Source organism: Callithrix jacchus, chromosome Y, assembly GCF_049354715.1.
Source record: "Callithrix jacchus isolate 240 chromosome Y, calJac240_pri, whole genome shotgun sequence".
Classification (NCBI taxonomy): Eukaryota; Metazoa; Chordata; class Mammalia; order Primates; family Cebidae; genus Callithrix; species Callithrix jacchus.
The window spans coordinates 3842931-3868129 of record NC_133525.1 but is presented as its reverse complement, the minus strand read 5'-3'; the positions used below and the strand labels follow the sequence as shown (position 1 = coordinate 3868129).

General features: G+C 36.2%; 1 protein-coding gene across 7 annotated transcripts in view; it reads right to left on the bottom strand.

Moving 5' to 3' along the window:
* The window catches only part of LOC118150929 (histone demethylase UTY), a 213369-nt gene that overhangs the window by 66615 nt on the left and 121555 nt on the right, over nucleotides 1-25199 (bottom strand). For 3 of the 7 annotated variants that reach the window (XM_035289914.3, XM_078364423.1, XM_054251610.2), the window contains 7 exons: nucleotides 20525-20651; nucleotides 17238-17336; nucleotides 16552-16771; nucleotides 15881-16015; nucleotides 15261-15416; nucleotides 14649-14744; nucleotides 1912-2684 (listed from right to left, as the gene is read on the bottom strand). In XM_035289914.3, the coding sequence (XP_035145805.1) occupies nucleotides 1912-2684; nucleotides 14649-14744; nucleotides 15261-15416; nucleotides 15881-16015; nucleotides 16552-16771; nucleotides 17238-17336; nucleotides 20525-20651 (1606 nt within the window). The remainder of the gene's footprint in view (nucleotides 1-1911; nucleotides 2685-14648; nucleotides 14745-15260; nucleotides 15417-15880; nucleotides 16016-16551; nucleotides 16772-17237; nucleotides 17337-20524; nucleotides 20652-25199) is intronic. The other 4 variants (XM_035289917.3, XM_035289916.3, XM_035289918.3 and 1 more) reach the window with 4 other exon arrangements.

Sequence of the window (25199 nt, the reverse complement as noted above, 5' to 3'; positions counted from 1 at the left end):
TCTCCAGATAAACAGCTCATAAAAAGTTACCTTTCGTTATAAGCCTCCTTAATCAGGGCAACTAACTCTCTTACTCGCATATTACTTAAACAAAAAGAACAAAGTGCTGGTACCAAAACAGATATATAGATCAATGGAATAGAATAGAAGCCTGAGAAATAACACCACACATCTACAACCATCTGATCTTTGAGAAACCTGAGAAAAACAAGCAATTGGGAAAAGATTTCCTGTTTAATAAATGATGTTGGAAAACCTGACTAGCTATATGCAATAAACTGACACTGGATCCCTTCCTTACATCTTATAGAAAAATTAACTTAAGATGGATTAAAACCTAAAGCTATAAAAAGCACAGTAGAAAACCGTGGTAATACCACTGAGAACATAGGCATAAGCAAAGATTCCATGACTAAAACCCGAAAAGCAATGACAGCAAAAGCCAAAATTGACAAATGGGATCTAATTAAACTAAAGAGCTTCTGCACAGCAAAAGAAACTATCATAAGAATGAACATGCAACCTACAGAATGGGAAAAAATTTTTGCAATATTTCTATCTCACAAAGGTCTAATATCCAGAAACTACAACAAACTTAGACAAATTTACTAGAAAAAAAAATATCCCATTAAGAAGACATACAGCCAACAAACATGAAAAACTGCTCATCACTGGTCTTCAAAGACATGTAAATCAAAACCACGAGATACCATCTCATACAAGTTAGGAGTGGGTGAGGCCAGGCGTGGTGGCTCACACCTGTAATCCCAGCACTTTGGGAGGCCGAGGCGGGTGGATCACGAGGTCAAGAGATTGAGACCATACTGATCAATATGGTGAAACCCCGTCTCTACTAAAAATACAAAAAATTAGCTGGGCACGGTGGCACGTGCCTGTATTCCCAGCTACTCTGGAGGCTGAGGCAAGAGAATTGCCTGAATCCAGGAGGTGGAGGTTGCAGTGAGCCGAGTTAGCGCCATTGCACTCCAGCCTGGGTAACAAGAGTAAAACTCCATCTCAAAAAAAAAAAAAAGAGTGGGTGGTCATTAAAATGTCAGGAACAACTGATACTGGCCAGGCTGTGGAGAAAAAGGAACAGTTTTACACTGTTGTTGGGATTGTCAATTAGTTCAGCCATTGTGGAATACAGTGTGGCGATTCCTCAAGGTGCTAGAACCAGAAATATCACTTGACCAGGTAATCTCATTATTGGGTATATACCCAAAAGATTATAAATCGTTCTACTATGAAGACACATACACAAATATGTTTATTGCAGCACTATTCCCAATAGACAAGACTGGGAACCAAATCAAATGCCCATTGATGATAGACTGGATAACAAAAATGTGGTACATATAAACCATGCAATAATGTGCAGCCATAAAAAAGAATCAGTTCATGTCCTTTGCGGAGACATGGATGAAACTGGAAGCCATGATTCTTAGCAAACTAACACAGGAACAGAAAACAAACACCAAATGTTCTCACTTATAAGTGGGAAATGAACAATGAGAACACATGAACACAGGGAGGGAAACATTATACATCAGGGCCTGTTGCCGGGAAGGGGGCAATGGGAGGGAGAGCATTAGGACAAATACAAAATGCATACAGTACTTAAAACTGAGATGATGGGTTGATAGGTACAGCAAACCACCACGGCACATGTGTACCTACGTAACAAACCTGCACACTGCACATTCATCCCAGAACTTAAAAGTAAAATAAAGAAAAAAAAGATAAACACAGGAATTTCAAACAAATTTCCTTATGAAACTTGTTTCATATGAATGACTGCACAATATTTTGCACATTATGTTTCTTAAGAGATCAAATCACATTTTATAGACTTCTGATCTGGTCGGTAGTTGAGCATTTTCATTTTGTGAAAACCTTTCCCACACTAACCTGCATGCTTTCAGAACTTCTGCTGAACTGGGGCATATAGAGACAGACATCGATGGGATGATCTGACAAGCAGATCTGTGGCTAACTAAAGGCAGGTCTATTTTTGTAGAACTCTGTGAGTTCTCCAGCCCCTCTCCATTAACTGTGTGTAATCCACTGTGAGAACTGTTAAGGCTGGTAACACTGTTTGTACTTGTCTGCTCAGTGGACTTAGGAGAAGATGTTGCTGTGGAAATGGCTGAAGAGGGTAAAGAGACAACAGAATTGTCAGTCTTTGTATGAACAGTTGGGCGAATATTATTGACTTTGTCACAGGTTCCAGTACCCATACTGTCACTGGCTTTTCCAATCAACAAGGCAGAAAGCTGAGGATTGTCTGAAATTAATAAATTTGGTGAAACTCCATGATTAGGACCGGAAACAACATCTGCTATCGTATGATGAACATGATTAGAAAGTCCGTTGACATCAGCAGAGCCATTTGATGTGTCTCCAGTATGTCTGCTTGTTTCAGGTACCAATGATCTATGTTTTGAAGGCTTGCTCTCTTTGGTAAAAATAATGCCTTGTTGTCCATTTGAGGTAGCAATATGAGAAGGGAGGTGACTGTCAGCGACCTTCTGTGGTCCTGAATTACTACACAAAGTTAGATGTTCATTCTGCTTCTTAAAACCAGTGCTAGTTGCCTGATGATACTGGGCACACCCAGTGGAAAACAGAAGTTGTTCTTCAGTAGTTCCTGACAAACACGAACTCTGACTTTTATGAAGCCCCTAAAAAAAAATTTTAAATTTAGTATCATGGAAACTCATATGCATACACAGAATAGTCCTGAGGATTCAAATGTCAAAACCACCATAAATAAATTAAATTTTATGTAACATAATTTAAGTAAAATCTCAAAATTATTTAAAAGTTAAATCAACAGATTAAAGTGGTATTTTTAAAATAAAATGGTCTAACCTACCTGTTTAATTTGATTTACTAATATGTAAACAACTGTCTTCACATAAGGCTTTTTAAAGTTTAAACTGTTCAATTCTGACATACTTTTTTAGCAGAATAAAAGCGTGTCTCAAAATTTAGATGTGGAAAACATATATATGATCAATTAAAGATAAACAAAATAAACTGAATCACTGGTTTGTGATCTTTTAAGTTTAATACCAAGCTGTACTTATTATAATTCTAAGTATATTTAACACACGATGTACATTATTACATTATATTACACTTTAATACATGAGGTTTATTTCATTTATAAGCCATAGATGATGCAAAAAAATCTCAATAAAACTAAAAAAACTGAAATCATACAAAGTATATTTTCTGAAAAAAATTACATTACCTATCAAAAACATAAAATCCTATAAATACTCAAATGTATGAAAAGTAAACAGAATTCTAAATTTCCTATAAGCCAATTTAAGAAATGACAAACTAGAGAATTCTATGAACTTAATAAAAATAAAAGCATGCCTTATCAAAATAAAAGCATGCCTTATCAAATTGTAGTTTAATGCAATATGTAGGTTTTATGGTTTTGAACACTTATGTTATCAAAGAATAAAGTTCTAAGATCAAAAAGATAAAATACCAATTTAAGATGTTGTAAAGAATCAAACCAAAACTAAACACAAGATAAATAACACATGTAAGAAGGAAAAAAGAAACTGAAATAGAAAACAGAAAACTCATGGAAAAGGTTTAAAAATATATAAAACTGGTCTTCAAAAGGATTGACAACACTTAAAAAATCTTTACTTAAATACATTACAACAATAAATAGAAACTTAGCAAGGTAGAAACAAAAGATATTATATTGTCAGAGATCCTACAAACAGCATTTCAGGAAGAAATATACAAAAATATTTTCCAGATATTCAGCAGGACACAGAATTACTAAGTCACTTTACAAAGCCAATAATACTCTAATGCCAGCGAAAGTGAATAAAAGATATCACTGAGGAGAACATCTCCCTTTAAAGACAAGATCCTTAAGAATATATTAGCAGGTCAAACCCAGCAATACATAAGAATTATGCAACAAAATAAAGGAGAACTTTTCCCAGAAAGCAAGTAGGTTTACATGTGAAAATCAAGCAATGTAATACCATACTATGAGAATAGAGACAAATAACAAAAAAGATGGAGTTACATTTACCTATTTTCAAAATACCTATAAAGTTACAGTGACAAAAGCTTTTTAGAACTGGTGTAAGCAAAACTATACAGGAGTATGGCAAAAGAGTCTATAAATGCATCCACATATGGATTGTAAATTAATTGTTGACAGAGTGTCATGGTGGGACGAATCAGAGTTTTCTACAAATTATGCTTGGATAATCAGATATCCTCATGCAAATTGGAAATTCTCATACGACATACAAAAATTAACTCAAAATGACTCAAATGTATTAAAGACTCATTAAATTCTTTTATAAAATATAATATGACAATCAATTATAGAGGGTAATCTCAATAAGGTTACTTATGAATGTTAATCTTTTTTTTTTTTTTTTTTGAGACAGAGTGTCACTCTCCCATCTAGGCTAGAGTGTAGTGGTGTGATCTCAGCTCACTGCAACCTGCACCTCCCAAGTTTAAGCAATTCTTGTGCCTCAGCCTCCGTAGCTGGGGATACAGGCACACGCCACCTTGCCCAGCTATTTTATTTTTATTTTTTAAGTAGAAACAGCTTTTCAGGGCCAGGCACAGTGGCTTATGCCTATAATCCAGCCCTTTGGGAGGCTGAAGCAGGCTGATTACCTGAGGTCAGGAGTTCAAGATCAGTATGGCCAACATGGTGAAACCCCATCTCTAGTCAAAATACAAACATTAGCCAGGCAAGGTGGTGCATGCCTGTAGTCCCAGCTATTTAGGAGGCACATGCTGAAGAACTGCTTGAACCCAAAAGGCAGAGATTACAGTGAGCTGAGATCATGCCACGAGGTTCCACCCTGGGCAACAGAGTGAGACTCCATCTCAGAAACAAAAAATAAATAACAGGGTTTCATCATATTGGCCAGGCTTGTCTCAAACTTCTAATCTCAAGTAATTCACCTGCCTCAGCCTCCCAAAGTGCCATGAGTACAGGCATGAACCACTATGCATGGCCATAAATGTTCATCCTATCTACAGAGCACTTTCATAGAACAGCGAGTCTGTGATAAAATAACTGACACATAATATTAACCATGTCAAAAAAATGTTTTAAGATAAATTTTAAGCTTATACTTCAACTACTAACAGCATGGAAAGTCTCTGTTTTATACTGAATGAGAGCTTTTTCTTTCTGGAAGCCATATTTATTAAATACCTGGTTTGGCCACATCTAACTTTTTCAGGCTCTAGGGATAAAACAATAAAAACACCCCAATTCTCTATTTTATCCAGCCTATTAAATAGATAAAAAGGATATGAAGTAATTTAGAATATACAATATTAGATGTTTGATATGGACCTTACAGAAAAATGTATCAGAGAAGAGAGTAGAGAATGCAATAAGAAGGAGTTACATTATGAAAAGAAAGATAATGAAAACCTGTTTTTTTTTTTTGACATTTTGATGTTTGATTAAACTTCTGGAGAAAAATCAGAGAGAATAATGAAGATACAGTCTGCCCTTTCTATCTGAGTTCCCACACTGGTGAATTCATCCAATCATTAATAAAAACTATAAGAAAAAATATATATAACAATATAATAATACAAATACTTATATTTAAAAGAGTTTAACTTATTTTTGAGGAGCTAACTTTTCTATGATGATCAGAACACAGCTGTAACAGAAATCAAGAGGGAGTCAACCTGAAAACCTGGTAGACTGTACAAAGTGCTTGTTTCACAGGCTCAATGTTTTGACAGTTTCATGTATCAGGGAGATCACTTCTTACAGTGCCTCCACATCTTTCTGAGTTTTATCACCAGAAGACTTCATACAATAAAGACTAGAAAACACTACTTTATGCTTCTAACAGGAAAATAGGCAAAGTAAACATTCTGAAATATTTCCTGAGCATCTGTTTTAAAAAGGCATGACTCAGGGAAATTATTTTACTATTCAGCCAAAGTCTAACACATCTAGGATTTTACTGTAACCTAAACAACATGACAGACAGAAAATACTCAATGCCAACCCTCTCTAGCCTTCTTGTCGGGCCCCCCGACTACCCACTAGTTCGGCGAAGAGTTAGAGCTGGAGTTCCGCCAGCGGACCCCGGCAACTACCTGCAGGTCACCTACTTCAAGGTGCAGACCTGCCCGGAGCCGAGCGACCGGGGTCATTCTGGGGAGAGGGGTGTTGCAGGGTTACTTGGGGAGTTTGGGAGGCCGGGGAAGTGTCCGCAGGGAGGGGAAAATGGCCTCCTAGCTGGGGAGATTTCCTCGAAACCCGGGAGTTCAGGGCCATAGCAGGAGACCTGCCTCGCATAGTTCACATGGGCAGGTGCTTACCCCAAAGGTCCAGGCTGGGATTGGGGCACAGGCCAAGAAAAACCCATGGCCATTTGGGTCCCCGGGAAATTTCCTGGAAGGAATTAAAGCAGCAGTTTGGGTCTCCCATCCTGATGTCATTCTAAGTTTCCTAGTGAGAAGCTAGTAGCCGTCTACAATATCTTCCTTCCGGTTGGTTTTCCAGTGGTGCTTTTCCTGCTACTTGTTGCTGCAGCTCTCTTTCATGATGTGAGGTTGCCTCCGCCTCCTGGGTTCAGGCAATTTTCCCGGCTCAGCCTCCCGAGTAGCTGGGATTACAGGCACGCGCCACTATGGCCAGCTGATTTTCTGTATTTTTAGTAGAGACGGGGTTTCACCATGTTGACCAGGATGGTCTCGATCTCTTGACCTAGTGATCCACCCGCCTCAGCCTCCCAAAGTGCTGGGATTATAGGCCTGACCCACCGCGCCCGGCCGAAAACTAGTGTTTTTAGGACTGCCAGAGTGCCAAGTGTCCAAGTGTACACATGGGCTTGGAGCGTTCCAGGCATGTTTGGTGGTGAATTTGGTGCTGATTTTGGTGCTGCTGCTGCTGATGATGATCCAGGCACTGTTTCAAGCAGTTTGCATTTATTTATGCATTTGCCCTAATGTTCACAACATCCTGTCATGTAGAAGCTGTTACTGGTACTTTATTGGCCGTGGCTGTGCTTTTTATCTGTTATATGTGCACTTTAAAAGACCTTAAATTCAACTGAAAGAGTTTTAGAGACTCTCGGAGACCTCAGATTTCTACCCCTCTGCAGCATTCTACCCATAATTCCACTCATTTTTCCTAGTTACTCAGAAGAGTGTTGGACATGAAATCAAAAATTTGGTTGTATTGCTTCATCATAGCACTATGTAAAATTATTTGACAAACATGTATTGCTTATCTACAGCATTCCAGTTCTTGTACAAGTAATTAAATGCTTGACCAATGTCCAAAAAAAAATGGCTGGGCGCAGTGGCTCACGCCTGTAATCTTAGCACTTTCAGAGGCCGAGGTGGGTGGATCACCTGAGGTAAGGAGTTCAAGACCAGCCTGGCCATCATGGTGAAACCCCATATTAAAAAAGAAAAGGAAAAAAAAAAAACAGGAACACACAGAAATAAACTGGGTGTGGTGGTCTGAGCCTGTAATCCCAGGTAAATGGGAGGTTGAGACAGGAGAACTGCTTGAATCAGGGAGGCAGAGGTCCTCATGACTGAGATTAGTGTCCTTACAAAAGAAGCCTGAGAGAAACTCCTTGCCCATTTCACCATGTAAGAACACAGCAAGAAAGTAGTATCAATGAAGCATCTCACAAGACACCAAATATGTTAGCCCTTTACCTTGGATTTCTCAGTCTCCAGAAGTGTGAGAAATAAATTTGTCACAATCACCTAGTCTATGGTATTTTATTACAGTAGTCTGAATGAACTAAAACTCCATGCAAAAGAGAGACGAGACAAATATGTTTGAAGTATCCAAAGAAAAACTCAACCTAGAATTTCAGCAAAATTACCATTCAAAAAACAAGGAAAAAAATTTTTTTCAGACAAACAAATACCTGAGAGATTTCTGTAACCAGAACACATGGCTAACAGGAGAAACCAAGAGATATGAGAAAAGGAATGGAAACTTTTGTATGTTTGGTGTAGTTGTTCTATATACCTAACATAGCTATAAAAATAAAGTATATCAATAAAAATTAAAAATAAATTTCAGTAAATTTGCATCTCTGTATCAAAACTTTAACAGTTCTACCGTGCCATCAGATAAAGCAGGTCCTTCACTAATGCCTGTTTTACTTTACCTCTTCATATTCTCTAGCAACTCCTTACCTGCCCTTTCTCCTTCCAAATTCCTTCAATTGTCTGAGTCTATAATGTGCTGTCCTTCCCAAGGCAGTTGCTCATGTCACATTGTAATACAACTAATGGTAATTTAAAATTTGCTAGTCCTTTTCTTCCACGAATAAATACCCAACAATTTGCATAGTAGTGATGTTCTCCAGAGAATCTCCAGTGCAAATATTACTTGCAAGCATTTTTTTAAAACATGGTCATTATGCCTTATTGAAACAGCAATGATATTTGGTGTAATTGTAACGTGATAATTTTTTACTTTTCCTCTGATTTCCATACTATCTAATATAATTTATATGTATACTAGCTTTACAATTAATAACTACAAAAATCCCTCTATTTGTAGGAGATATATTTCTAGACCCTCGGTGGATGCCTCAAACTGTAAATAGTACTGAATTCTCAATATGTTTTTGTTTTTTAATCTGATAACTAAAAGATGCAACTAATTGAATAAATCGTAGGTAATGTATACAGCTTTGATATGCTGAACAAAGATGATTTACATCCTGGTCAAATGGAATGGAACAGGACAAGATTTCATGACACTACTTATGACTGACATGCAATTTAAAACTTATGTATTGCTTATTTCTGGAAATATGCATTTAATATGGACTGCAGTTAGTCCCAAGTAACTGAAACCACACAGAAAGCAATATAACAAATTTACAATACTGTAAATAAACTTATGTGCACAGACTGACTTACACTGCGTCCAGGCATACCTCATTTTATTGTGCTTTGCTTTAGTGAACTTTGAAGATACTATATTTACTACCAATTGAAGGTTTGTGGCAACCCTGGACATAACCAAGCAAGTTCATCTGTACCACCCTTCCAACATAATGTGTTTACTTTGCGTCTCTGTAACTCTCTCAATTGTATTAAACTTTTTCATTATTATATCACTGATTTCTCATCAGTGATCTTTGATATTATCATCATCATTGTTTAGGGGCACCACACACAGGGTAGCAAAATTAACTAAGAAATGTTCTGTGTTCTAATTTCTCTACCACCTAGTACTTCTCCTATTTTTCCCCTTCTTGTCAGGACTCCCTATTCCCTAAATCACAAAAATACTCAATTAGGCTAACTAATACACCCTACTATGGCCTCCAAGTATTTCAATGAAAGGAAGAGTTATGTATCTCTCACTTCAGATTTGTGGATAATTCACAACTTTGAAAGAAGTTCTACTAGGGGTATTTTTTTTTAAAAAAAACAGTCTTACTCTGTCACCCAGGCTGGAGTGCAGTGTGCTGTCTCAGCTCATTTTAGCCTTGTCCTCTTGGGCTCAACCAACCCTGTCAACTCAGCCTCCCAGTATCTGGGAATGCAGGCAGACACCATCATGCCCTGCTAATTTCTGTCGTTTTGGTACAGATGGGGTCTTGCTATATTGTTTGGGCTGGCCTCCAACTCCTGGACTCAAGCAATCCTCCTGCCTTGGCCACCAACAGTGTTGTAATTAAAGGCATGAGCCATTATACCAAGACACATCTCTCCCTTTAAATCTAAAGTTAGAAACAATTAAAGTTGGTAAGGAAGCCATAACCAAAACAAAGATAGTTGCAAATCTAGGCCTTTTGCAACAGTTAGCTGAGTTGTGAAAGCTAAGGAAACTAAAACTGTTATTCCTGTGGATTTACAAATGTTAATAAAGCAAAACAACCTTATTGCTGATATGAACAAAATTTTAGTGGTCTGGATAAAAGCTCAAACCACTAACAACATTCCCATAAGTCAAAGCCTAACAGGGAGAAAGCCTCTAAATCTCTCCTTTAATTCTATGAATGCTGACATTGGTGAAAGAACAGCAAAAGAATGAAGCTAGCATAAGTTGGTTTATGAGGTTTAAGGAAAGAAACCATCTCTGTAAGTACAAGGTAAAGCAGCAAATTATCTAGAAAACCTAGCTAAGATCATTGATGAAGGTAGCAACGCTAAACAGGGGATATTCAATGAGGATGGAACAGCCTTATAATAGAAGATGCCATGTAGGACTTTGCTAACTAGACAGAAGTTAATGGCTGGTTTCAAGGCCTCAAAAGACAGGCAGATGCCCTTGTTAGGAACTAACAAGGCTCATGACTTTAACTAAAGTGAGCAATGCTCATTTATTATTCTGAAAATCCTAGGGCCCTAAAATGCTTTATAAATGGGATAACAAATCCTATATGATAGCCTATCACTGAACAGCATGGTTTACTGAGTTTTTTTAGCCCATATTGATATCTAGTACTCAGAAACTAAGAGATTCATTTCAATATGCTTTTGCCCAATGAATATGCATTTACTAATTCAAGAGCTCTGATAAATATAAAAGAGATTAAATTTGTCTTCATGCCTAACACAGCATCTACTCTGCAGCTCATGGATCAAGAAGTAATTTCAACTTTCACTTCTTATTATTTAAGAAATGTATTTCATTTCATAAGGCTATATATAGCTAACACAGACAGTGACTCCTCTAATAAATTTAAGCCAAGTAAACTGAAAACTTTTGGAAAAGGATTCATCATCATTCTACACGCCATTAACAATTTTCATGATTCAGAGGAGGTCAAAATGAATGTGGAAGAAGTTGATGCCAATCCTCATGGATGACTTTGAAGAGTTCAAGATTTCAGTTAAGGAAGAAACTACAGATGTAGACGTGGCAAGGCAGTTTAAGAAGTGAAGTCTGAAAAAATGACTGAATTGTGCCAATCTCATGATAAAATTTGAATGAATTAGAAGTTGCTTTTTCATGGATGAGAAAACAAAGCAGTTTTATGAGAGGAAATTCACTGCTGGGGAAATGCTGTGAAAACCGTTGTGATAAAAAAACAAAAGGTTTGCAATATTACATAAACTTAGTTGATAAAGGCAGTGGTAAAATTGAAGAGGATTGACTCCAACGTTGAGAAAAATTCTATTACTAGCAAAATACCAAATAGCTTGGTATGCTACAAAGAAATCTTTCAAGAAGAAAAGAGTCAGCTGGGTGCAGTGGTTCATGCCTGTATTACCAGCACTTTGGGAGGCTGAGATGGGAGGATCTCTTGAGGTCATGAGTTTGAGGCTAGCCTGATCAACATGGTGAAAACAAAAATAGAAAAATACAAAAATTAGCCAGGCATGGTGGCACACATGAAGTCCCAGATAAAGCTGAGGCAGGAGAATCACTTGAACCTAGGAGGCAGTGGTTGCAGTGAGCCAAGATTGTCCCATTGCACAACCTGGGTAACATGTGGAGACTGTCTCAAAAAAAGGGAAGGAGGGAGGGAAGGAAGAGAGGGAGAGAGAGAACGGGAGAAAGAGAGAAAGAAAGGAACGGAGGAAAACAGGGATGGAGGGAGAGAGGAGGAACAGGTAGGAAATATCATTGTTGTCTTAAGGGACCATAGCCATTCCATCAGCAACCAGCACCCTGATCAATCAGCAGTCATCACCAAAGAGGCAAGACCCTCTACCAGCAAAAGATCTATGACTTGGTTAATGATCACAGGTTTTCTTTTTCTAAACAATAAAATATTTTCAAATTAAGATGTATATGTTTTTTGCTTAAACAAACTGATTGCAAACTGACATGGTATAGTGTAAACATAACTTTTAGATGCACTAAAAAAAAAAATAAATTAGTTTGACTGGTATTATTATGATACTAACTTTCTTGCAGTTGTCTTGCATGCAACCTACAAGATGTCCAAGGTAGGCTTGTAATGTTCCTCATACCACTTCAAAGTTTTATACTGTTAAGAACCAGTTAAATCACTTTTAAAAGACAAAGCCATTCTTTAAATTTCTATCTTTTCTTCTCAGAATGTAAAGAAACTATAAATAAAGGTAAAGTACTATGTAAGAGCCAAGAAAGCAGCTAGTCTTTTTTTACCTGAGCAGGGTTAGAAAGCTGTTTTCTCCATGGCCCTTCTGTGCTGCTGTTCAGGTCTGTATGATTATGAGGTAGAATAAATGTGTTTTGCTGCAGGTATGGCACATTTCCATTACTTTCACTTCCTGCTATACAATTACTGCCTACCAAGATAGTGTCTATACTTCCTAGAATTTTTAATGTGCCACAAGGAATACAACCTGCAGAAAAAGCTCCACTGAACAAAGATTTTTCAGTGCAAGCAGGGTGAACTTCAGGCTGAGAGACGCTAGATACTTGGGTCAGAGCAGCATGTGGTTGTCGATTAGAGATAGAGTTTGTAGACAGTGATGAATCAGCTAATGCCTCATTATGAATTCCAGTAGTTCATACCTGAGCAACTCCTTTGTGTCTTATCTTCAAAAAAGGAAAACTGCTGTGTGACTCTGAAAATGTGTAGTTGACACATCTCTAATTTCATATATGATTTCATCTATTAAACAAATCCTTAAAAAATAGGTTCACTTTAAAATAGAATTCCTACACAAAGAAAGCTATTTCAATATATAAAGAAATCACTGTTTATCAGCAGCTATAAGAGCAAAGTAATGCTGCTAAAAATTATAAATGAGTCAAAATTTTATAGGCAATTTTTCTTTCATGAAACAGAAGATTTCAAATTTTCATTCAATTTACATTTATGCCAAATCCTTCAAATCAAACAATCATTAAAATATCACTACCACAATTTAGGATAATTTGTTAATTATTAAATAATAAAATAAGCTCTCAGAACACAACCATGTAGATCACAAGTAAAACGTTATGCATATAAATAATAAAGTAACAAGTATTTGGTTAATTTGAGTATATTTCCTTAAAAAAAATTTTGTCCATTAAGAACACATACGTAAAACTCAGATATATACGTTCCATAAGATATAGACAGAAACTGAAAGTTAGCATTAATATCCTCTAAAATGATACTAAAATCAAATAAAAATATTAAACGTACTTGCTACATTAAGACAAACTGACTTTCTAACTGTTCTAGCTGATGCTTCTATGCTGGATTTAAATTATCTCTATTTGCATGCAGTTGTTCTTTCAACCGCTAGAATAAGAGAAGTATATAATCAAAGTTTAATCTAAAATTTAAGACAATATAAGGCAACTCCTAACTAAAATGACTACACAGATAGTACCTTTGCAGGATCAGTGACAGTGATTCTTAACCAATGTTAGTGAAGCGCAATATACTTTTAGCAAGTCTGAAAAAGGCAGTAAAATCTAAAACTCTGAGGAAAATTGTTCCATGTGGGTATAGTTAAATGTATTCTAAGGCAATAAAAATTCAAAGACAAAGCTATTTAGCTTAAAATGTATTAAAATAGTGCCGGGCGCGGTGGCTCAAGCCTGTAATCCCAGCACATTGGAAGGTCGAGGCGGGTGGATCACGAGGTCAACAAATCGAGACCATCTTGGTCAACATGGTGAAACCCCGTCTCTACTAAAATTACAAAAAAATTAGCTGGGCACGGTGGTGCGTGCCTGTAATCCCAGCTGCTCGGGAGACTGAGGCAGGAGAATTGCCTGAACCCAGGAGGCGGAGATTGCGGTGAGCCGAGATCGCGCCATTGCACTCCAGCCTGGGTAACAAAGAGCGAAACTCCGTCTCAAAAAAAATTAAAAAAATGTATTAAAATAGAAGTACTGAATGCAGCATTGTTTATAACAGAATTACTGAAAAACATGTTAAATCCCAATAATTGGGATCTGTTTAAATAATAGATTCGCCCCAGGAAATCATAACTAAAAGAGCAGAAAAGCAATACACAAACACAGAAATATCCTTAAGAGGTATCTTTAAGAAAAATAAATAAGATCCTTAAATATATGTAAAAGTCTACCTATAATTCTATTTTAAATAGAGACACCTGGCCGGGTGCAGTAGCTCATGCCTGTACGTCCTGCATGTTGGGAAACTGAGGTGAGCAGATCATTTCGGGTCAGGAGTTTGAGTCTGACCAAAATGGGGAAACCTTCCTCTACTAAAAATACAAAAAAATTAGCTGGGCATGGTGGTGCATGCCTGTAGTCCCACCTATTTGGGAGCCTGAGGCAGGAGAACTGTTTGAACCTGGGAGGCGGAGACTGCAGTGAGTAGAGATGGTGCCACTAAACTCCAGCATGGGTGATGGAGCAAGATCCCTGTCTCCATAATAAAAAAAAAGACAAATATATTTGTCTGTACATGTACAATTTACATCTCTAGAAAAAAACAATTAAGATTGGCTGTCCATGAAAAACTAAAAATGGTTGTCTGGAGGGACAAAGTGGAAAAAACGTTCACCTTATGTATTCCATAATCTAAGTTTCGTCTCCCCTAAGAAAATGGATTCTCATTCCTATTATTCCGGAAAATGTGAACTCATTTTACCACATGTATAATTTGGTTAGCAGTCATTCAATTTGAGACTTAATGCCTAAAAAACAGCGTTTATGATTTCTCCTGCTTTCAAATTGGGGGAGAGATTATCAAAGGAATTCATACCTGTAATTTCTGTGGTGTCAAACACAACGAATAAAGTTGTTGCAGTTCTGGATGATGTGAAACACTTTGGCCACTATTCCAGTTATCAGAAACATTCTGAGGAAAATTTAGTGTAAAAGATTAAGAATATTTGCTTAATTTTACACACTAAAAGTTATGACTAGTGAGAACCAAATGAGCAGGAATTGGATATATACGTGTGTGTGTGTGTGTGTGTGTGTAAAACTTATCCTTTAAGATCATTTTAAAAATTATTTTAAATGCCTAATTGATTTGTAAACTTACAAATTTAAGCAAAAAAGGCCCATATTTAAATTACATCTCAAAGAAGTAGAAAGGTAGTCTAATATATTCAACATTCAATTTATTTCAATGTCAGAAGTGATGGTAAAAACTGTGTTAAATTAGTAAAAGCAGGGAAATGAATAAATGATTTGATGAACATTAACTTATCCCTACCTTCTATATTTAATGTGATGCAAAGATTATAGAATAAAAATAGTGCTTCACTTTCTGAAGTCCACAAGCTTAAAATACAGTCCAGACACAATTTCAGAACAGTCAGTTTCATTTTTGATTGGGATTTTCCGTATCTCTAAAATGTATATATACCTTTGTTTGACTAGACGTTCTTGTCTTCTTGGCAGGACAGGACAGGCCTTCTACTTGGCTAGGAGTAATCATGTGTAGTGACAAAGGTTGTTGTAAAATTGGTGTTTGACTATGGTTTAATACAGGTTCAGTATTTGGATCATGAGGTTTATATGCCTAAGGATCACAGAAGTAAGACAAAAATATGGTTCTGCATATTCCTGATTCACTTCAAATTATAAAACTTTATATACTTTTCAATGCTATGTGGACATCACTGATGGCAATTATTAAAAATTATAATCAAGTGAAACATCAAGGGAGCAATGTGTGCCTTTTTCACAAAAGTTTCATCTTTTAAACTTAATAAACAATTATAGAAAAGTCACTTAAGAAATAGCTTTCAAATCATAAGAATACACAAAGGTTATAAACCGTCACCAATACTTCTTCCCATATCAGAGGGAGTTTTATTTTGATTTTCTACAATTTTTTGCAATTAAAGAAATTTGTATTTTTTAATTAAAAATATTTCTCTATTTTAAAGTCAATCCGTCATTTAGTGGAATAAATCATTACTAAAAAGTGGGGAAAAAACACTTAAAAGCTGGGCACCTACAGAATATAACCCAACTTCTCACCTGCTGTGCTGTGTTCATGGCACCCTGCCTGGAGGTAAGCTCTGCGGGGATTGGTAGGCTCCATGCCTCCTCAATACTAGGAAGCAATTTAGTTTTATTCTGTAGACTACTTTGTGGAAGGTTACACAACTGAGCCTAGGAAAAATTATGTAAAAAGCAAATTTAACACAAGCCTACTTGAGTAAGAGCAAGTCCACTTAATCTTCCTCACTGTTATAGGTATTTTTTTTTTTAAGTCCTAAATTTGGGATTTTAGACAGAAGTATAAAGAGGACAACTAGAAAATTCTTGTGATATTCAGAACAAACACAGGTTGTTTTTCAGTTTTCAGATATCTTATGAAATTTCAAGCAAGTGTGAAAAATGGCATTTCTGTTTTTTTCCCTACAATGCCATGAAAATTTAAAAATGTAGATAGCACATTGAAAAAGTTCATGCATATTAATGAAAAATGTAAATTAACATGCATCAACAAAGTAAATGTGCAAAAGAACATAGTGTACATACCGTATATTTCACTTAAAATTAAACACAAAATAATATCAAAAAATATTACAAAGTACATTAACAAAGCAACATCAATCACAACTACGTAAACTTGTCAGCCACCCTTCTCCTGCCAATTATTACAGGAATGCAATCATTTAAAATACACTATTTAAAATTTTTACCTGTAGAAATTTAATTCTTGCAGCAAGTGTAGAAGTATTACTGCAATGTTTGCTCCTAGTTGCATTTAAGTAGCATTTAATAGCATCCTGAGGTTGATTGCAGGATTCATAGAGAGTACCTAGGTCCATCCAGGCTGCTGCATGGCCATGGTCCAATTGTACAGCACAAATATAGGCTTGTAAAGCATCCATAGGCTGATTTTGCTGCTGATACAACACACTGGAAAGAAAAGGAATGCTGTCAAAAAACTAACTGGCTACCTTCTTTTGTTTATTTTTCAGTATTTTTGAAACAGTGTCTCACTCTGTTGCCCAGGCTGGAGAGATGTAGCATTTCCATGGCTCACCACACTTCTCCACTCAAGCAATCCTTCCCAGTAGTTGGGACCACAGGCAGGCAGCACCACACCCAGCCTCCTGTGCAGGTGGGACTATAGACACATGCCACGATGTTTGGCTAATTTTTAAAACTTTTTTGTGAAAATGCATCCCATTTTATTGTCCAGGCTGGTCTTTAATCCTTGGCTCAAGAGATCCTCTATCCTCAGCTTCCCAGAGTGCTAGGATTACAGGAATGAGACTCTACAACCAGCCAGTTAATTTTATATTACTATACAGTGTATTAGGTGTTTTAATCATTCAGTGTATCAAGTAAAATTCTACTGTGTTTATATACATAGCCTTACCCTATTGAACACCATGTATCTGCACTTGCTTCTGATTTATCAATAGATTGCCTATAAGATATAAAGGCATCCTGAACTTTCCCAATACTCGAATAACACCTAAAAGGAAAAAATATAAATTATCCATTAATAATTTATTTGACAAAAAGATGAACTGTATTTCAAAGGAGAACAAATAATAGGCAAGCACATGTGTATGTGTGTACATATGTTTATCAATATACGTTACAGTTATTTTATCGTCTTTTATAACTTGCTTTTAAATACTGTCTTGAAAAGAGCTAGTACATGATAATAAACATTTTCTCAAAGTATTGGAGCCTAAATTATTTCAATGCTATCATACTGCAGGTATTATATAGCCTTCTATTTACACAGTTTGAACTCAAGTTTCCTACATCGTAAGAACAGAATTAAATATAAAGAGAAAAGTTCCTTTGATAATGACCTTTATACTAGGATTTAATATTCTCCTTCCACTTAGCAACACTCAATCTGCTGGGATTACAGGCATGAGCCACTGTGTCTGGCCTTCATTTAATTTTTTTAAGACAGGGTCTCACTTTGTCCCCAGGTTGGTGTGTAGTGGCATGATGATATGTCACTATAGCCTCCAACAATCCTTACAGCCTTCCCAGTAGCTGGGACCACAAGCAGGCAGCACCACACCCAGCTAATTCTGGTATGCTGGGTAAAGACAGTGTTTCAGCACTTGCCCAGTGTGATTGTAATTCCTGAGCTCAAGCAACCCAGCCTCCTTGGCCTCCCAAAGTGCTGGGATACAGTAATAAGCCTACATGCGAAGCCTGAAACTGTAAATTTTAGCATCTGTGTTATACCATATTATAAAATGCTACAAGAAGTAAACAGTAACTACTATCCTTTACAATAATGAGACATTTCAATACTATAACATAATATGCAACCAATCTTGTTGGAAAAAAAAACAAAAAATGTCCCGGTTCATATTCTTTCTTTTCTATAGTAAAAATAATTGCTCAAATATAATAAAACTTAATGCCACAGACCAGTTTTTACACCTGTCCCTTTTTGATAATTAGCCTCTTTTAACATTAGTGTATTAAAAGCTTATACTGTGGAAAAGCTAACAGTCTGTAATTGTGCTAGCTTACGCCTTCATGTGGCTTAGTTAGTTCACTTGCTCTATTTAGTAAGAGAACTATTTCAATTAAGTAATAAAATAAGTTTGCTCAAAGCACTTTGTTGTGCAATGCAGGCATAAAAAAATTCAGCTTCTCCTGAACTTTAGTGGTGAGGATCAAGTCAAAGTCTGAACTTCCAAGTTTTGTAATACAAGCAACCCAAGCTAATTATTTTATAATCACTAGAGTTTTTCATTAAAAAAACCCTATTACAAAGAGTTAACATCATTCTTATTATATATCACTAACAGCTGACTAAATATTTTTAATAAGGAGTAATACTAAAAATAGTCTCCCTTTAATATAAATCTTTTCCAAACTTCCAACAAAAATAAAACACTGTACACAAATAAAATTAACAGAAAAATTAAATTTGAATGTCACTTCGTGTCAACGTTACATAAAATGAACTAACTTATGTAAAAATAGAATCAAAATTTACCAATGAGTCAAATTAGGGGAAAAAAATTAATATATCACCTTGTTTTGAAAAGGTGCCTGACAGTTCTAATCTAATCCTCTAAATAGGTGAAATAAAAACTGAGACATCAAGTAGTTTATATTCTTTTTTAATTTTTGAGATGCAGGCTCACTTTGTCACCGAGGCTGAAGTACAGTGATGCAATCTTGGCTTACTGTAGCCTCTGTCTCCTATGTTCAAATGATTCTCCTGCCTCAGTCTCCAGAGTAGCTAGGATTACAGCATGCACCACCACACTTGGGTGATTTTTGTATTTTTAGTAGAGATGAGGTTTCACCAAATGATCCACCCACCTTGGCCTCCCAAAGTGCTAGGATTACAGGTGTGAGCCACTGCACCCAGCCTCAAGTAGTTTAAATGGACTATCAATGATTCCACAGTCAATGGCAAAGCCAGGATTTAAACCCAAGTTTCTCACTCTTCAATCCATTGATCTTTCCAACACACTAAAATACAATCTGGCAATTAAAAACACATACATGTACAAATATGTATGCTATCAGACAGGTAAACATTGTATCAGTAGGTATAATTTAGACAATCCATATTCAAAATAAGAAAAATACCGAGAAAAAATTTATGGATTACCAAAAACATTTCTATGTTCTTTCCACAACAAACAATAATAACTTACATATTTCCTCTCAACTAGAACTGTAATTTGAGATCTATGATTAATAAAAATATTTGTTTCAATATACAAAATCACCAAACAAAACTGTAAAGGCAAATTTCCATAGATGACTGTCATTAGATAAAATATAATTTCAGGTTTTACTGTATATTTTTTAAAATCCTAGATATCAAAGGAAATATAATTTAAATACTAAACTGAAAAACTATTAGTGAATATTACATGATGATACTCTTTAAAATTCTTTAAAAACCAGCAATAAATCTACTCAGATTAAGAAAACATGATGGCAAAACCTGAGTCTACTATAAAAATACAACAATTAGCTGGGAGTAGCGGTGTGCCCCTATAGTACTAGCTACTTAAGAGGATGAGGCATGAGAATTATTTAAGCCAAGGAAGCAGAAGTTACAGTGAGCTAAGACTGTGCCACTGCAATTCAACTTAGGCAACAACTGTGTCTCAAAGAATAAAAAAAGTAAAATGAAAAAATAAAATCTAGTAAGTAAAAGAGTATCTCAGTAAGAGCAATTAAATTCAAAGCTATTTATATCTCCTAGAAATGTTTGATTTTTTTCTCTAAAATATAGTTTTGCAAAAAAGTTATATACAATAAATATTATATTTTAATAAGCATACAATACCATTATATTTGAATGTAAATGTTATTTGAATTTGGGGAAATTATAAATATAATTATAAATATAATTATATATTAACAAAAATGTAATATTTTAATTTTAAATAAATTACTGTTATAACATCGCTAAATAACCACAATAAAACCTCAAGATTATATGGGAAATGTAAGTTCAAAGAGCTGTGGGAGTGGTACAGAGTGGGTACTATAGATTTTGTTTAATATTTAATAACTATAGCTACACAAACAACTGAAAGACAAACTGGGCAATTTATTTTTAAAAGTCACTTCCCAGATTACATAATATAAAATCTACAAATGATTTTATATTATAAATAACTTCTGGATACCACAAGTGTTTCATCTCACCTTCCAAGGAAATACCAAGATTGGCCAGAATTAGGATCTGCCTCTAGTGACTTTTGGAGATACTGAATAGCATAGCTTTCCTTTGTGGCTTTGTCTCCTACTAGATCCATATTATGATGCATCCAACCTATAATTAAAAGTTATAAGTATTTACCCATCATCATTCCACTTCATTAGTTTCAAGAAAATCATGAACGAAACAGCAAATTACTTTTCAGTAATTTATTAATTCAACTTAGATCAGAGTTTCCCAAAATTGAAAACTAGCAAAGTGTAGAGAAGTCTATTTCACACAAAAGGATACAATCAAAGCTAGAAAAAGATCTGAAAGCACAAAGAGAAAATTAAATGATTTTAGGAAAAGAATTGACAAATGACAAACCAAATTCTCCTCTGTAAATTTAAGTGGAAAAAAACGGCAAGTTATAAATCAAAAGCATAAAATGGATAAATTTACTTTTTCCTTTTTTTAAAATAGCATTTTCGGTTTTGGGGTACATGTGAAGAACATGCAAGATAGTTGCATAGGTACACGCGTGGCAGTGTGATTTCCTGTCTTCCTCCCCTTCTCCTGTATTTGGTATTTCTCCGTATGCTATCTCTCCCCAACTCCCCACCCCCCACCGCCCATCCCTTTTCCCCCCAACACACCCAAGGTGTATCCATGTGTTCTCATTGTTCAACACCCGCCTATGAGTGAGAAAATGTGGTGTTTGATTTTCTGTTCTTGTGTCAGTTTGCTGAGAATGATAGTTTCTAGGTTTATCCATGTCCCTACACAGGAAACGAGCTCATCATTTTTGATGGCTGCATAATATTCCATAGTGTATGGGTGCCACATTTTCCATGTCCAGTCTATCATCCATTGGCATTTGGATTGGTTCCAGGTCTTTGCTATTGTAAACTGTGCTGCAGTGAACATTTGAGTGCATGTGACCTTATTGCAGAATGATTTACAATCCTTTGGATATACACCCAGTAATGGGATTGCGGTGTCAAATGGAATATCTGTTTCTGGGTCCTTGAAGAATCACCACATTGTCTTCCATACCGGTTGAACTAATTTACACTACCATCAATGGTGTAAAAGTGTTCCTATTTCTCCACATCCTTTCCAGCATCTGTTGTCTCCAGATTTTCTAATGATCTCCATTCTACCTGGTGTGAGATGGTATCTCAATGTGGTTTTGATTTGCATCTCTCTAATGACCAGTGATGATGAGCATTTTTTCATATGTTTGTTGCCTCATGTATGTCTTCTTTTGTAAAGTGTCTGTTCATATCCTTTGCCCATTTTTGAATGGGCTTGTTTTTTTCTTGTCAATCTGTTTGAGTTCTTTGTAAATTCTGGATATCAGCCCTTTGTCAGATGGGTAAACTGCAAAAATTTTTTCCCATTCTGTTGGTTGCTGATTCACTCTAATTTCTGTTTCTTCTGCTATGCAGAGTTTGATTAGGTCCCATTTGTCTATTTTGGCTTTTGTTGCCAATGGTTTTGGTGTTTTGGTCAGGAAGTCGTGCCCACACCTATGTCCTGAATGATTTTGCCTAGATTTTCTTCTAGGGTTTTTATGGTGCCAGGTCTTATGTTTAAGTCTTTAATCCATCTGGAGTTAATTTTAGTGTAAGGTGTCAGGAAGGGGGTTCAGTTTCTGCTTTCTGCACATGGCTAGCCAGATTTCCCAACACCATTTATTAAACAGGGAGTCCTTTCCCCATTGCTTGTTTTTGTCAGGTTTATCAAAGGTTGTATGGTGGTAGATATGTTGTGTTGCCTGTGATACCTCTGTTCTGTTCCAGTTGTCTATATCCCTGTTTTGGTACCTGTACCATGCTGTTTTGGTTACTGTAGCCTTGTAGTATAGTTTGAAGTCCAGTAATGTGATACTTCCCTCTGTGTTCTTTTTGCATAGAACTGACTTGGTTATGCAGGCTCTCTTTTGGTTCCATATGAAGTTCAAGGTGGTTTTTTTCCAATTCTGTGAAGAAAGTCTTTGGTAGCTTGATGGGGATAGTGTTGAATCTGTAAATTACTTTGGGCAGTATGGCCATTTTCACGATATTGATTCTTCCTAACCATGAACATAGAATGTTTCTCCATCTGTTTGTGTCCTCTCTTATTTCGTTGAGCAGTGGTTTGTAGTTCTCCTTGAAGAGGTTCTTTACGTTCCTTGTGAGTTGAATTCCAAGGTATTTTATTCTCTTTGTAGCAATAGTGAATGGCAGTTTGTTCTTGATTTGGCTCTCTTTAAGTCTGTTATTGTTGTATAGGAATGCTTGTGATTTTTGCACATTGTTTTTGTATCCTGAGACTTTGCTGAAGTTGCTTATCAGTTTCAGGAGTTTTTGGACTGAGACGATGGGGTCTTATAAATATACTATCATGTCATCTGCAGGTAGAGACAATTGGGCTTCCTTCTTTCCTATTTGAATACCGTTTATTTCTTTTCTTACCTGATTGCTCTGGCTAGTACTTTCAGTACTATATTGAATATGAGTGGTAAGAGAGGGCATCCTTGTCCAGTGCCAGATTTCAAAGGGAATGCTTCCAGTTTTTGCCCATACAGGTATGATATTGGCTATTGGTTTGCCATAAATAGCTTTCATTATTTTGAGATACATTCCACCAATACTTAGTTTATTGAGGTGTTGAATTTTGTCAAAGGCCTCCTTGGCATCAATTTAGATAATCATGTGGTTTTCGTCTTTTGTTCTGTTTATGCGGTGATTTACATTTATAGACTTGCTTATGCTGAACCAGCCTTGCATGCCCGGGATGAAGCCTACTTGATCACAGTGGATAGACTTTTTGATGTGCTGTTGCAATTGGCTTGCCAGTAGTTTATTGAAGATTTTTGCATCTATGTTCATCATGGATATTGGCCTGAAGTTTTCTTTTCTTGTTGAGTCTCTGCCGGGTTTTTGTAACAGGATGATGTTGGTCTCATAAAATGATTTGGGAAGAATTCCCTCTTTTTGAATTATTTGGAACAGTTTCAGAAGCAATGGTACCAGCTCCTCTTTGTATGTCTGGTAGAATTCGGGTGTGAACCCATCTGGACCTGGGCTTTTTTTCTGTGTTAGGCTCTTAATTGCTGCCTCAACTTCAGATCTTGTTAGTGGTCTATTCAGGGTTTCAACTTCTTCCTGGTTTAGGTTTGGGAGAATCCAAGTGTCCAGGAATTTATCCATTTTTTCCAGGTTTACTAGTTCATGTGCATAGAGTTGTCTGTAATAATCTCTGATGATGGTTTGAATTTCTGTGGGATCTGTGGTAATATCCCCTTTATCGTTTTTTATTGCATCTATTTGGTTATTCTCTCTTCTCCTTTTTATTAATCTGGTTAGTGGTCTATTTTGTTGACCTTTTTGAAAATCCAGCTCCTGGATATACTGATATTTTGAGGGTTTTTTTCTGCCTCTGTCTTCTTCAGTTCTGTTCTTATCTAAGTTATTTCTTGTCTTCTGTTAGGTTTTGAGTTTTTTTGATCTTGTTCCTTTAGCTCTTTCAATTTTGACGATAGGGTGTCAATTTTAGATCTCTCCTTGCTTCTCATGTGGACACTTATTGATATATATTTTCCTCTAGAGACTGCTTTAAATGTGTCCCAGAGATTCTGGAATGTTGTGTCTTTGTTCTCATTGGTTTCAAATAACATCTTTATATCTGCCTTCATTTCATTGTTCATCCAATGAACATTGAAGAGCCAGTTGTTCAGTTTCCATGAAGCTGTGCGGTTCTGAGTTCGTTTCTGAATTCTGAGTTCTAACTTGATTGCACTGTCGTCTGACAGACTGTTTGTTATGATTTCAGTTGTTTTGCAATTGCTGAGGAGTGATTTACTTCCAATTATGTGGTCAATTTTAGAGTAGGTGTGATGTGGTGCAGAGAAGAATGTATATTCTGTGGATTTGGAGTGGAGAGTTCCGTAAATGTCTATCAGATTTGCCTGTTCCAGGTCTGAGTTTAAGTCCTGGATTTCCTAGTAAATTTTCTGTCAGGTTGATCTGTCTAATATTGACAGTGGAGCGTTAGTCTCTCCCACTATTATTGTGTGGGAGTCTAAGTTTCTTTGTAAGTCATTAAGAACTTGCTTTATGTATCTTCTGCTCCTGTATTTAGTGTGTATATATTTAGGATGGTTTAGCCCTTCTTGTTGCATTGATCCTTTTACCAATATGGAATTTTGTTCTTTTCCTCTTCTGATCTTTGTTGCTTTAAAGTCTATTTTACCAGAGATGAAAATTACAACTCCTACTTTTTTTTTGCTCTCCATTTGCTTGGTAAATCTTCCTCCATCCCTTTATTTTGAGCCTTTCTGTATCCCTGCCTGTGAGATGGGTCTCCTGGATACAGCACACCGATGGGTTTTGGCTTTTTAACCAATTTGCCAGTTTGTGCCTTTTGAATGGAGCATTTAGACCACTTACATTTAGAGATAATGTTCTTCTGTGTAAATCTGATACTGCCATTTTGATGCTAGCTGGCTGTTTTGTCTGTTAGTTGATGCAGATTCTTCATTTTGTTGATGCTCTTTAGCATTTGGTATGTTTTTGGAGTGGCTGGTACTGGTTGTTCCTTTCTATGTGTAGTGCCTCTTGCAGGAGGTCTTGTAAAGCAGGCCTGGTGGCAACAAAATCTCTGAGTACTTGCTTGTTTGCAAATGATTTTATC